Below are 13,994 nucleotides of genomic sequence, written 5' to 3' on the forward strand. Positions count from 1 at the left end.
TTTATCTTTGCAAGGCAGTTGCTTTACTTCTGGCAGGACGTAAGCTACCAAGGTACAGACTGTACTTACAGCCTATTAGGTGAAGTGCTTGGCTTGTCATTTCAAATGTGGAATCTAATCAGTCAGTCATGTAACAAACATACCTGAAGCTCTAGGCAGTACAGATGTTCAACAACTTATGTTAAGATACATACTCTGAAAATATGGGCAGTTGTTTTCTGATTCAGTCAAGTATCTGTGCTAGTCCTTTTCATACCATCGTCCATACACAGCAGCTGTCAGTAGGCCAGAAGATGTTCTATTTTTGCTTATGAAATAGTGGTTGTTTTTCCAGCCCATGTGATCAGCAAAGTCCAAGGTAATACCAGATGTCAGCAGTAAAGGAAAGATATAAGGGGTACTCATATTTCCCCATAGCTGGAAATCTATCAGAGCAGTGGCATCTGTAACCTCCTGTCCACAAGTGCTAAAGCTGAGACCACCACACTTTACTAATGCACAGGCCTGGACATAGTATGTGCCATGCACTGTATGGAGCCCATCAAAAACTCCCAAAGCGTATAATTCTTCGGTTAAAACAGTTCTCTGATAATTTAAGTAACAACAAAGGGTATTGGCACAAACCTGGAGCTCTCCTTTTTCCCCCCATACAGGAACGAAAGTAAAATTGTCATACATCATTTCTGCATAAAATAGGGGAGGTAACTGTTCATCTCCTTTTTCTGATACTCTGCCAGGCGCCTCTTGTCCCTCCTTAAAGCAAACTTGATCATCTATTGGGATGCTTGTAAAAGTCTTGCATGAGTGATGTAAGTTCTCTCTGAATCTTTCGTTACTCTCCAAATTGTTTTTGTAATCTGTGGTAATCACAGGAATTTCTGCTACTATGAGCTTGCCACCATAACTTTCCATGTTGTGGTAGATGAACGACTTGACTGGAGTGTATATGCCACTCCCTGTCATGCCCAAGGTAGGGTGGTGGATATTAGCTGCTAAAATATTGATGTTGAAAGCTGTTGCAAAAGCTTGTTGAAACTCTACAGCAGACAGGAGCGGGAGCTGGTTCATCCAGGCAGTTGGATAGACAACTTGTTTCAAATTGTGTTGTCTGATGAGGTTCACTGCAGGCTCAAAAAAGAGTATATCAAAGCAAGTGAACATACCAAACTTGCCAGCAAAAGGGGTATCAAAGAATGTATAGTCAGGCTCTGGAGTGGTATCAAAAGCGTATTCAAAATACAGATTGTATTTGCGATACGTGGCTACCAGCATACCGTCGTCATTGAATGCCACGTTGGTATTGAACTGGTATCTTCCATCCGATGGACAGTAGGGATCAGTGTGCTCACAGGGTTGCTTAGTTCCTAAGTTTGCCACAAGGAATATCTTGTTCTTCAGCGCCATGCAGCTCAGACGCTGAAGAATCTGGAAAACAGCACGGGGAAATGTAAGCACTTCAGAATATGGAGGGATAAGTTTTACTTCAGCAGCTATGACATATTTAATACTTTTCAAATTATTATTTTCAACTAGAAATTGAATGCATTTGGCCTTATCTGTAAGATTTAAAGGTACTGATGATTTTTATGATCTAAGCTATTGGAACCTGTAGTTTTCTAGACTGAAAGGTATTTCAGATACTAATTGCAAAATAGCTTTGAAAAAATTCTCTGGGTTTTGTTTCCTGAGAAGTAAGTAAATAAATAATCTCTCTATTTCAAGAGCGTTAATTGTCAGACCCTTCTGACTGTTGCAGGAGCACTAATGGCTTTAAAACACCATAGGCCAACTGAAAGCTTTGGCAAGGCAGCATAACTGATCTGTGTGTGCCTTTAGCTGAGCAAATGTCTAAGAATGATCGTTTGCACCTGCAATGGCTTGTGCCTGCAACTAGGTATTTTTACTCCAAATTTTAAAAAAGTGATTACTAGCTATAACTTAGAGAAGCAGAGATGTAAACGAATAGATTTTGCTTAGTTATAGAAAAGAAATACAAAAAGTTACAGATGACAGCATTACTGGGATGTTTCTTCCACACCACAGAGAGCTGTACCAAAGACTGCCGGTGCTGCAGTCTCCAAACAGGATCTGAATGGCAAATGAAGTTCTTGCGTGCTTGTGCATGATCATTGGTGGTAAAGCTTCATAGGCCAAAGTAGGTCACCATTTACAAATGCAATTGAGGTTTGCACACAAATTGTGCTTAGTAGGCACATGGATGATTACTTACTTTCATTATATTGACTACTGTAACCTTAATAGGAATAGATAGTTTGTATTACTAAGCATGGTTATTTTCATTTTGGGTTCAGACCAGTTCATGAAAATACTATCTTGTAACCTGCAGGTCACATCTTCTGTAATCACACTATGTCTGTGCTAAGCTGTGACTTCTATTACATTATAGCAGGTCAAGTCCTGTTACTTGTGCACATTTTACACACAATCACTGAGTCAGAATGTTCTGATGTAATTAAGTCATTAAAACTGAGTAACAAGAATGCATCAAAAGTGAAGATACTGCTATGTTGTTTTATATAAAACAATGTTGTTCAAAATAAAATCACACACAATGTATCTTATTAGAGAGTAATTACCATTTCAGAGGTTGGAGAGGAGGAGATGACAAATCCAGATGGCTCATAAACAAGCTAATCTTCTTGCATGTATATATCTAAAACCCTCCTCTGCCAAGAATGAAACCAGCATAAACCGAGAGTTCATGAAAACAGAATCTGGTACTACGAGCTGTTAACTCTTGCTTACTTCCCCAAGCAAAACTACTACAGCTAGTTTCCCACTTGGAGCACAAATCTAGCATTCAGTTATTCCACCTCTCTGCAGAAATCATTCCTACATTTACCTCTGTGTCATTGAACAAATATGGCTCTCTGCATGGATTCCACTTCACAGAGTGTGAATGCAGAACGAAATCTAAGTAAGGATAAATGGAGCTTCTGGTGAAGTTGAAGCCATGGATTCCATCTTCAGGAAAAACAATGATCTGTGCTCCCTGTATGTAAAACAAAGGCATGTTTTGTAGGCAAAGCAAATCCAACCTAAATATGAAGGGAAAAAAGGGAATCTCATGGGTAAAAAGAGCTAAAGAAAGTTAAGAATAGCCCAAGTATGTTTTGAGACTAATGTAGTTTGAAAAATATCTTTTCTTTGACTTCATAGTAGGTGTAACTATGTGTATAAAAAAGCTTATTTAACCTGATGCATACCTTTAGCTTGAAAAATAACCTGTTTGACATTATTTTAAGGGCATGCAAATAAGACCAGACTTCAACTAAATTCTTACCAAAAGTAGTTTCCATTCATCATTCAGGTTAAAGACTGATGTTAAAATTTGTCTTTTTTTTTTTTTTTTTTTTAGAATTACGCCATTTGCAGATGAACTCTGTCAAAGGTACTGTATCTGTATCAAACATGCAGCATCACTTAGTCCGGGCTATATACCTTGGTTAAGTATACAGGGTTGTATAGGGTACTGGAAGTATTGTTTTCAGAAACAGCTTGACTGTGGAAGCAATGCAGATTCTAGTAGAAATGTAGCCATGCCAGAGCTAGGCTGGCTCTACCTGAAGTTCAGGGAGATCTGTTCCTAAACATGTGGTGGATTCCTCTTAAATCAGACACAGCATCAGTCACTCAAATACCTGTGACTGTTCAAAAGTCAGTTCAAATGTGTTATCTGTGTTATGGCTTTGGGATAATTTCTGTGTCTTGGATGCAGTACTGCATAAAAGTAGCTACGATGCTTCTGGACTGTGATGCCTAGTCATCATTCTCAAAAACAAAACAAAACAAAACAAAAAACAAACAAACAAATAACAACTTTTTCAAATTATATAAAAATTGTAATTCTTCTAATTTTGTGAAACTTGCAAGTCTTCTTCCCCTTCTCTGCATAGGGACAGTAATGCCTGCCGCCTCTGACTAGAAACAGCTTTGGGTTTTCTTGGGAAGGGAAGGAAAGAAGGCTGTGCATAAGAACAGCCAGAAATACTAGTCTCTTTCCTCTAATTATATTTAGACTGAAAACCATTCCGTGGAGGGTAGGAGAAAGGAATGGAAAACTTTACTTCCACGAAGTTGTTAATGGTGGAACATTCATTTAACATTCATTTAACTTCCTTAGATTTTAGAAACATTCAGGAATTTCCACTGAGAGCACTGGAATAAAATCAAACACAAAGACAGCCGCCTGTAAGACAATCTTTCAATAAAAACATTCCATTTAAGAAAACAGAAAGGAGCTAGGTATTCAGATCGAAATAGAAAATTAATTTCCCTATACTAAATAACTATAGGCGTGTTTTTCCAAGCTTGGAATAACTGAAGTTAGGCGAGCTGCTAATTGGCCTGATTTTTTTCAGAGTGCTGGCAGGTCAGAATGTCTGAAAAACCAGACCATACTTATGTATATAAATACGGCTTTAGTTGCCTGGGAACACAAATGTGAAAGATTATCCTCAAATAGCACTTACTCTATATATACATAGGACACACGCAACTGCTACTAAGCTGCGGCATACCTGTCGTGCAGCAGCCACTACTTGCTGTTCATAGATGTCTAGGTTTCTGCCCATGAGTTCCAGCGCAGACTGTCGATCAACCAGGGCTGTTGGGTTAGGAGTCAGTATGGACTCGTGTTCATACACGGCAGCAACATAATGTCCCTCCTTCGTAACTCCTCCTGAGACAACTTGACAGCAAAAAAAGGAGACGGCCAGCTTCCAGCACAGATCCACCATGGTGTATGCCATAAATCTAGACTGAAAAAACCAGGTGGGGTGGGTGGAGCTTGAGCAACAAGTAGTGCCAGGAATTTAAATTTACCATTATATATGGACTGCAACTGAGACTTTTAACAGTGTTTGAACTGAGTATGTTGTTTTTAAATTCCTGAATGACCACGTGCATATTGTTTCTAAACCTTAAATCTATCTATGTTGGTGCTTGAAATAACTGTGTCCTGTTTAAAAGTATTCTAGCTTCATACATAGTTCCACTGATCTCCTTGCTTTGTCTCCCTTTCCAATTAACTTTACCATTCATTCATAGATCTTTTACATGATATACCAAAATGTCTTTGGGAAAAGTTAAAAGCAGCTCGCAAATTTGCAGTTTCTCCCGCATTTGGTGATGGGGGATGTATGCAAAAGTAGCATTTCCTAAAATTATCTGGACACAATATTTAGTAGACAAGTAGTGGTAGAACTTATTTTATCAATGCTGAAACAGAGAATTGCCAAAAGAATTACATTAGACAGTACTTCTGCATTTATCTGTCTTTCTATCATGAAAATACCTCTCCTGATGGATTATGGATTCACTGTATTCCAACTCCACATGTGTAATAAATAGACTAACTTGTCTCGTACAGTGCAGCTTCTTTCAACATTCATAAAAATGTTGAGTGCAATTCAGATCTGCATTCCTCCAATAAAATGCAGGTAGGTAAGGTTAAAAATGCTTTCATAGTAGTAACAAAAAAGCAAAAATCCATACAAAATGCAGAAAATTTGGATTACTAAGCTTTTCTTAGAAAGACATAAAGAACTAGTGAGTCCGGAAGGCTGGGGCACTCTCTCCAACATGGGCTCCCCATGCAGCCTTTCTGACTTCCCAAGCTGGGAAAATACCTACTTATACAGAACAAGGACTGACTGAGACAGTCAATGGCTGTGCAATGCTTAAGAAATACTATAGAAATGCCATGTTATTCTCACAATATGAGAATTCTGTATTTGTCACCACAGTGTTAGTACTACCATGAAGGAATTAAATCTTGAATAGCAGTTAAGTTGAAAGACCATGCCGAGAGATGCACTGATGCTATATATTGATGGCCCGCAGTCTTCAAGTTCAGTTACTGACTTTTGAATTGTATTTGCTCTTTGGTAATTCTTACCCAAGAAAACATATGTCCCAAAACAGTCTTGGTGCTTTTCAGTCTCTGTGATCCACAACTCCCTGAATTTTTCCAAAGCAAATACAGACTCTGAAAGACACATGCATGAAGAGCCTTCTCTAGTTCCCATTAGGAGGTCAGCAGGAAAAAGAGATCAATTTTAAACTAATCCCATTTTTATTTTTTATTCATGTTACAGTAAATGTAGTTTTCTACCTAAAAAAGAAAGTCTATGGCAAGTTAACTTAAAATCTGTCTTTTCTTAAGTTGCAGAATGAAAAGCAGCTAATAAGCAATCCTCAATACTGCTGTTTTGGGTTTATTTTTGTCTAATCAGCAACTGGTTTAGTGTCTAACAATGAACAAACTGAAGCACGAGGAAAGCTATTCAAAAAGCATTTAGCAAGTAATACCTTAGTTTAAGCCACTTGTGTGCTTCCATGAGCTCTACGCACTATTTGCAACACTGGTTTGATAGCAACACAATCCCGTGTAGCAGAGGAAAATCATAACCTTAGCGCCTATGGTAGGCAGAAGACTTGTTTGCTCAACCAAAAAGTCTGAATATGTAATAACGCTTGTAAGGGTCCAGGAGTATTAGATGCTGCTAAGCTCAACTACATTTCCGTATTTTCTTGAGGCTTAATTTGCCAATGTGTTCATATATACATGCCTTTAATGGTAAATTTAAGTTACCTAAAGCACAACAAAACCAGAATAAAGCCTTGGCATCTCTGTAAACACTTGTATTAAAGATATTCCATTTATATAAACAATTCTGAGAAGGGATGTACAATAAGCTACCCTTCCTATTCTGCATCTTGAGGAAAACACTCAGTACTTATGCGGGGGGGGTGATTTGGCAATGCGTATCAACAACAGAGGATCCTACTTTGTCCTATGCAGCTCAGCTTTGCAAATGAAAGGCCAAGGTACACGTGAAGATATAAAGCAGTAGCAGGGGGAGGGAGAGGAGAGGCAGGAAGCCTCTCACAGTTAAGAAAGCCACTGAAAATAAACACACTGTGTTGCACTTCAGTGACAAAACTATCTATCTTTTCTATTTCTGTCATCCCTTCAGAGCCAAAACGCCTATTTAGGACAGGAATGGGTTCTAGTCAGCCGTTCCTCAACAAAGTTGTCAACTAAGATGTAATTAGAATTCATCATTACTAGTGATGGAAAAAGTTGGAGAGTTTCAGATCACAGGGCGGAATTGCTATGCGTTAGAAAAATAGCCTTTTTGCCTTCTAAGCCAAACACACGAACGTAAAAAATTAACAGGTAAACGGGCTTCTACAAAATGTTGTATTTTACAGACATGCTTGGAAAATTCTCATTTTTCTGCCACGGTTTATTTTGTGGTGGTCAGAAACATTCAAAGTACTAATCTGAATCCCTTCCTCTTCTAGATGCACAAGATGCACTGAACATCTGACTATACAGACTCATCTGGCTGAACCTGGGCCAACTAAAATAATAACTAAAGTAATTCCTCTGAGTCCTTACCCTTGGCTGTGATTACTGTTAGTCCTACAGACGATGGCTGAGCACTTACGTGAGTGCTCCCTAACGCCCTTCCCCTATTTGACAGCTTAAACAACAGAACCCTGCTATCTAATGGATTGCTTCTAACAAGGAGAGTTGTGACAAGCTCCAAGGCTGGGCTTGGGCATAGTAACTTTTCCAGCCAAAATAAGGATAGCACCAGGGTTTACTCAGCCCTTAGGCTGTGAGACTTCAGATAAGTCTCAACCACATTCTGTTTTTCTTTTCCCTAGTGGAAAGTGCTACACTATCTAAGAAATCCTTTCCTTGAAGAGAAATTAATTTGTTTAGGGTCTACAGAGCTGTCACCTCACCTGAGCCATGAGTTTTAAAAAAAAAATTCATAAACTGAAATGCTTTATAATTTAATCTCTTTTTCTGTCCCTTTCCTGTGATTTACGTGGTCTTTTCCCTGGCAGATACCCTTCAGTAGGATCATCTCACCCAAATGTAAGTATTTCATAGCAGTACTACTGTCATGCAGTCACACTACTCTAGTTATAGTTCTATACAAAAGGTAAAAAGACTGGTGTTTAAGTTTGGATGCTGATTCAGACAAGTTTTTCCCCCAGTCATGCTGCAGATTGTTTTCCTATTCAGTCTTTCAGAACCATCTAATCTCAGTACATTGTGAACTAAAGCATCCAGTCACCTACTTTTCAACAACTTTGGAAGGTTAGAAGTTTGTCAACTCTCACCATACATAGATGTATACACAGAGAAAGGCAATACATACCCTGCTTCTTAGCACTTTTATACTCAGAAGAATCCAACAGACTGTAAAAAAACAGAAGCAACGCGGCACTAGTCTGGGTCCTCGTAAGTGATTAATAGCAAATGCCTGTTAAGTAACATAAACACTAATAATTACTAGGCAAAATATTAAATTTGCTATAAAAAATAATTAAAGTCCTTTTTACATTGATATCAATGAATTGTGATGTTGCTGTGATTTTAATATATAGAATATATAACACAACAGCCCCTACATAGATGTAAAAATATAGTGAAACTCAATTTTTTCTTCACTGATCTCCCATCTACTGCTTTTATATGCTGCACTATATTTTAATACAGTATTTTACTATATAGGTTTTTATGAAGTTTTTTTTAGCAACACAATCATAGCTCAATTAAAACAGGTATCTTGTATTTCCTGTTCTGAAAAATGTTTATTCTGTGTGCAATGCATTACATAACCTTGCTCTAGTTTCCTGGCTTGTATTCAGAGGTGCAATCTATTTTTGAAGAATGTTGCCCATTCTAATGTAATGTTTTACAAAATGTAGTATACATTTCACAGGATTCCCGAAATGTGCTTTGTCTCATAATTAAAAGATCTTACGTTATCTAAGTTATTGAGAGTGAGGATGAATCAAATGCTGCCGTTATTAGTGGTTCAGCTCGAACAACTCAAGATGGTAGCACAACCAACAAGTGAGAGGGCAGGGCAGGACATACTGCCAACTATGTCACCTCTCGGACACATGCAAGCTTGGCGTGGCCAGGATGGGCACAGACAGGTAAAATGGTGTGCCCCAGTCTTCGGTGAGGATTTTGGAGAAGCGTCTCACACTACGCTCCCACTTCTCCTCATGAATGCTGGCGTCGGGTATCTTCATCTAAAACTACGCTGTGCTTTGCTCCGCGCTGCGCTACCGATCTCTGACCAACCCCACGAAGCCGCAGTGTTACACCACCGAGTCACAAACGCACTTCGCCCTGCAGCTCCCACGGGCCTTCGAGGTCGAGCTGCCACACGCCAAGCGCGGCCTTCGGGGATCCTGGGCCGGCGGTGAACCCGCTCGCCCGCCCGCTCCGGCCTGCCCCGGTTTGAGGCCGATCACTCGGCAAGGCGAACGCCTCCCCCGCCCCAACCGCCTGCCCCCGCCTCCCCCGCCCCAACCGCTCACAGCCGGGTTCCGCACGCGCCGCCGCCGTTTAACAGCCGCCCCCGCGCGCCACCGCGCCGCGCCGCCCGCCTCCCGCTGCGACGCGCCGGGCCGTGCCGCCCCCTGGCGGCTGCTCCGCGCTCGGCAGCGCCACGGGCCAACGGCTGCGCGGGGGCGGGGGAGGGCAGGAGCCCCCCGGCCTCCGATTGGGTGCCCGCTCTAGCCAATAGGAGGCTTCCCCAGCCTTGGCCCTGGCCCCCGCACCGCCTGCCAACGGGGTCAGAGGTGGGCGTCCGCGGCCCTCCCGGGCCCGCCCCCTCCGCTGTCTCATTGGCCGGGCGGCGTGCCAGTCAACTGCACCCGACCTTCGGCCGGGGTCCCGTTCCGTCCGCTCCCCCGGTGGGCGGCTCCGGCCTGTGCCGGGGCCGAGGCTGCGCGGAGCCGGCATGGCCTCCGAGAGCGCTGCGGAGGGGGAGGCGGTCAGCGGGGCCCAGCTCATCGCTGAGTCCCTCAAGGCTCAAGTAAGAGCGCGGGGGCCGGGGAACGGGCGAGCAGCTTCCCTACGGCGAGCGGGCGGGGACAGTTCCCGCCGGCCGCGCGGCGCGGGGGGCGGCCGGGCCGGGCCAGGCCAGGCCAGGCCACGCCACGCCACGGGTGCCCGCGGGGCTGGCGAGAAGCGAGCGTGCGCGGCCGGGCTCACCCTGGGCGTTGCTGCCGGTCTCCTGGGAGCGGGCGAGAAGGGCTTGCCCCGTCGCCCTGTGGGAAGGAGGGAAGTGCCGGGGCAGCAGCCCAGTGAGCGGGCCCGGCCCCGGCCCCGCCCGGTCCCACTGCCGCCGTGGGCCGGCGTGAGGTGGGGACCCCCCTGCGGCTTTCCCCAGGCCTTCGCTTATTTCTTCCTTCTTACGAGCCTGCACCTTGCCGAGCTCCCCCGATACCTCCGTTACCATCAAGCACGGCTGGCTGCCCGCTGCTGCCCTGCCTATAGCAGCTCCTCCTCCACAGTGATCAAAAGTCTGTGTTGTCTCCAAACTTGAAATGGTGCTGAACTGGTACTGGCTTTAACGAAAGGCTTTCTGCTTGGTCTGTGATACATGAAAAGGTAGTTCAGTTGTAATAAAAATAAGCATGGTCTTTTCCTCTATAAGTTTCTTGGGCATGGCACCATCCCAGTTGTTTCCTGGGGCCTTTTTTCTGTTAATTCTACGTGAAAGCATAGGAACATGTAAGGATACGAGGAATTTTCAGAAAAGGCGAAGTTGACATACTGCGAAACAGGAAGGTAATATAGCAGAGACATCCCAAGTACGAAGTGGTCAGTTAAAAAAGCTAAATGTACATTGACTGAGAAGCTGGGCTGAACAGTTGTGGAAGCGCTGGGTTTTGGACGTCTACAAGCAGTGGAACAATTACAGAGGACTGAGCTGCAAACACCAGCTGCCGTTGTATACGTTCCCACAGTGGCCTGTGAACTTTCATGTGAATATATATGTTGTTACAATTTACTTTTAGACTGCCTGTACAGTTAGTGTGGCTGTATTTCACATGTTTATTAAAGCTAACTTTTGGAAACAATACTGATTTCTTCTAACGCTTTTCTTTTTAGAATATTGAATACATGTTTGGCATTGTTGGTATTCCAGTCACTGAAATCGCAATTGCAGCCCAAGCAGTTGGAATAAAATATGTAGGAATGAGAAATGAACAAGCCGTAAGTATATATCTACAGCAGGACCAGTTCTCTCTCTTAACTGTTTTACAACGGAATGATATCTAATTTACCTTTTCTTACCAGGAAGAATGTGGTCTCTGAATGTTCCTTTAAAGAACCTGCAGAGAAGTAGTTACTGTCATTCTAGAATAAGGGAGAGCATTGGTGGATTGGGTTGGGTGTTTCTTTTCCCCCCATCTGTTTTTAAGTGCTCCCTCCTTTTCTCATAAGGGAATTGCAACTTTTTTTTTTCATTTTTAGATGCCTTTCTCCAATAAGGGAGAGAAGAGAGGATGAAAATAGTGAGAAAAAGAATTTGAACAAAGCATTCTACTGCAGAAAGAAAAAATGACCAGCTTTGTCTCATTCAAGTGATTTATTGTCAGATTTTTATCTGCCAGTTTTGGGGGAGGCTCATCCAGGTTTTTTGTTCTGTAACTTTCTATAGACTTTCCAAGATACTTCTCCCTCAAATTTTTCTGCTGTCATTTTCTTTTGCTGATGTCTTCCCTTCCAAATTAGGACAATATTATCATTCTCTCTCTAATTCGTAGTATTTACATTCCTTTTTCAGAGTGTTCTTAGCTACTTCTTTCCTTTTTGTTTAGGAGGATGTTTTATTTGGGAGTTATTACCTACAGGTCTAAAAGGTACATTTTTCCTTGTCTCTGTTCTGTTCTTGCAGTGCCCAAAGAGGAAAGTATTCCTGCTTATAAACTTGTCTTGACTATTTTCAATAATTATAATATCTTTTTTCCCTTAAATGTGTTTTAAAAGCTCCCTAAACAGCAAACCATAGAAAGTTATAATGTTTCTGAGTGGTCAAAATCAAGCACAAACATGCACTTAGACAGTCTTAATTATATATATTTCAGCTTCCTTGTCTAGGTATCAGAAATCAGATGCAAGCTCATTAGCATTTTGATGTTATGCCACTGGCTTTCGATTTGTTTGGTTTTCCCCAGTAGTAACTCTTTAAGCATTCAGTAGTTTCTTAGGTGGTCTGAGGTTGAATATAACCTCAGGTTTATACCTGGTTTTCAAGGATTGCTACACAAGCTAACTCTGTATTGGACTGCTAGCAAATGGACCATCAGCTTTCCGTACTCAGAGTTGCTCTGCTACATTTGCCAATTTTCCATAGCTGATGCCAACAAAAAAATGTTTGATTATTATCTTATCAGGAGATTTTTCTTGTGTTTTAACTTGTTTATGGATCCTGTCTCTCTATGAACACTTTTAATTAGAATTGTACCGCTTTTCCAAGGAACTCCTTTTAATATTCTGGAGCTGCATGGTATTTAGGTGCCTGTATTTTGCAGCAGTGTTCTTTTTCTGTTTTCCACCATGTAGTTCATAGCCTTCATGGATTGTCCCAGATGTCAATAAAGTATTATAATAGTAGTTCTCCTAAATCAGGTGGTCATGAGCTGTATGTTTTTGCTGTCTAATCCTTACATCCTTATATTGGAATGTGAGGACTTAGAGGAATGCACGTCTCTATGGAAAATCTGTAACATGTGAGAGAGGCAAACTTATACAAATATTTTTTAAAGGTGTATTTGATTCCTTTGAAGGACTGGGAATTCAACACAGTCTTTATATTCCCGTAGGCCATTTAGCAAGTATTCTAGTTTTAGCTTTGGTTATTAACATGATTAAAATTAATTTCCTCATGTGTCTGTAATTAACAGAGAAGATTGCTTTGCACTGCCAAATGAGATGCTGTCCTATTTTTCACTCTTCACTAGACTCTTTTCTGTTAAGAGTGAAGACGACTGCTGTGTAAATGGTGAGATACTTTTGCTTAGGGGAATAACAATAACATGAAGACTTGTTTTAACATCAAAATGCCAGGGTTCCTCTTCTTTGGGGAGTGGAGAAGGATGAACAAAGATATATCTTGTAGTGGGTTTTGTTTTGTTCTTTGTCCACAGTGAAGACAGAGTAATTGCTTGGCAGAAGAGAGGGTAAAAGGTTATACACAGTATATTCAAGATATACACTTAATATTTACGTGTCATGGTTTTAATTGTCCAGGTTTATTAGTTATGTGGTCTGGCTGTGGAGGATGTGTATACAGCTGTTTCCTTTATTGGTGAAGGCAGCCGTATATGATCTGAGATATATGGAAGACAAAGTTTTTTTCCAGGGTTTGAGTTTCTGCCTCATTTCTGGGCGAGATGTAGCAAAAGCCCATAAAACAGCAGAATAAACTGTTTGACTAGAAAGCCCAGGAAAAAGCATGAAGTTAAAAGTTAAGTAGTACTGCCAATATCCATTAGCTAATCTCCTGCAGCCTGTACCATGGCATAAGTTTGCTAGGAGCAGTTTAACCCATGTCCTGTATGCCCCTTGAACACTGAATAGTTGTGTTGCAACTCGATAGGGGCGTGTGTTTTGTGTGTCTGTCCCTGGGTAATGAGAGATTGCTGTGATTGTTTAGAAGACCGATAACTGATAACCCAGGTCAGTTTTAAACTTCAAAAAAACCCTCTGCTAGATTGTTATTCATTAACAACACACATTGCTAATTTAGTTCCTAATCTTTAATAACAATTATCACTACATATTCAAAGCAATCTCTTCCTGATAATTGTATCCTTAGTCATGAGTATATAATATGCTGGGGCTGGTACAGCGTAGTTAGCATGGATGTTGCCAGCTGTCAAGGGAATCAGACTCGAGAATCCTTCAATAAGGGCAGCTGGAACCAAAGTCGACATCTTTTTTCTCCACCCCTTAGATTCAAGATCTCTCTTTATCAGATGTTTTGGTCTCTGAACAGACCTTACGCCTTGGCCTCCATGCCTGGACTATGGGCTGCGGTGCTGGGTGGGTGTTACTTTCCCAGGCCAAGACAGGTGCCTTATCCTGTTGCACACCTGTCAGTTGTTTTTTGTTCTGGGTTGTTTTGTTTTATTTT

The 13,994-nt window shown here is 41.6% G+C and overlaps 3 protein-coding genes across 11 annotated transcripts in view; 2 read left to right on the forward strand and 1 right to left on the reverse strand.

The window, feature by feature from the left end:
- Positions 1-3,396, forward strand: part of ANKRD28 (ankyrin repeat domain 28) — a 138,500-nt gene extending 135,104 nt beyond the window's left edge. Inside the window, exon 30 of the transcript XR_015707823.1 lies at positions 3,380-3,396. The gene's annotated coding sequence lies outside the window, so the exon portion shown is untranslated. The remainder of the gene's footprint in view (positions 1-3,379) is intronic.
- Positions 1-10,924, reverse strand: BTD (biotinidase). 4 transcript variants are annotated; one of them, XM_087772163.1, is made up of 6 exons: positions 10,061-10,924; positions 8,205-8,309; positions 5,921-6,010; positions 4,542-4,781; positions 2,864-3,013; positions 1-1,425 (listed from the first exon to the last, which is right to left on the reverse strand). In XM_087772163.1, the coding sequence occupies exons 3-6, from the start codon at positions 5,930-5,932 to the stop codon at positions 241-243; spliced, it is 1,587 nt and encodes a 528-aa protein (XP_087628289.1). In that variant the 5' UTR covers positions 5,933-6,010; positions 8,205-8,309; positions 10,061-10,924; the 3' UTR covers positions 1-240. The 4 variants fall into 4 exon arrangements, with proteins under 4 accessions (XP_087628289.1, XP_087628280.1, XP_087628297.1 ...); XM_087772154.1 differs by lacking the exon at positions 10,061-10,924 and adding an exon at positions 9,382-9,469; XM_087772171.1 differs by lacking the exon at positions 10,061-10,924 and adding an exon at positions 9,185-9,315.
- HACL1 (2-hydroxyacyl-CoA lyase 1) overlaps positions 9,701-13,994 on the forward strand; it is a 26,496-nt gene continuing 22,202 nt past the window's right edge. Inside the window, exons 1-4 of one of the 6 annotated variants that reach the window (XM_087772113.1) lie at positions 9,863-9,881; positions 10,964-11,068; positions 11,330-11,718; positions 12,763-12,860. In XM_087772113.1, coding sequence (XP_087628239.1) covers positions 12,858-12,860 — 3 coding nt within the window. In that variant the 5' untranslated portion in view covers positions 9,863-9,881; positions 10,964-11,068; positions 11,330-11,718; positions 12,763-12,857. Of the gene's footprint in view, positions 9,882-10,963; positions 11,069-11,329; positions 11,719-12,762; positions 12,861-13,994 lie in introns of those variants that run through there. The other 5 variants (XM_087772129.1, XM_087772103.1, XM_087772142.1 and 2 more) reach the window with 5 other exon arrangements.

This window comes from Nipponia nippon, unplaced genomic scaffold (genome assembly GCF_047370975.1).
Source record: "Nipponia nippon isolate SJK-2023a ecotype South Korea unplaced genomic scaffold, ASM4737097v1 scaffold_1, whole genome shotgun sequence".
In the NCBI taxonomy this organism is placed as follows: domain Eukaryota; kingdom Metazoa; phylum Chordata; class Aves; order Pelecaniformes; family Threskiornithidae; genus Nipponia; species Nipponia nippon.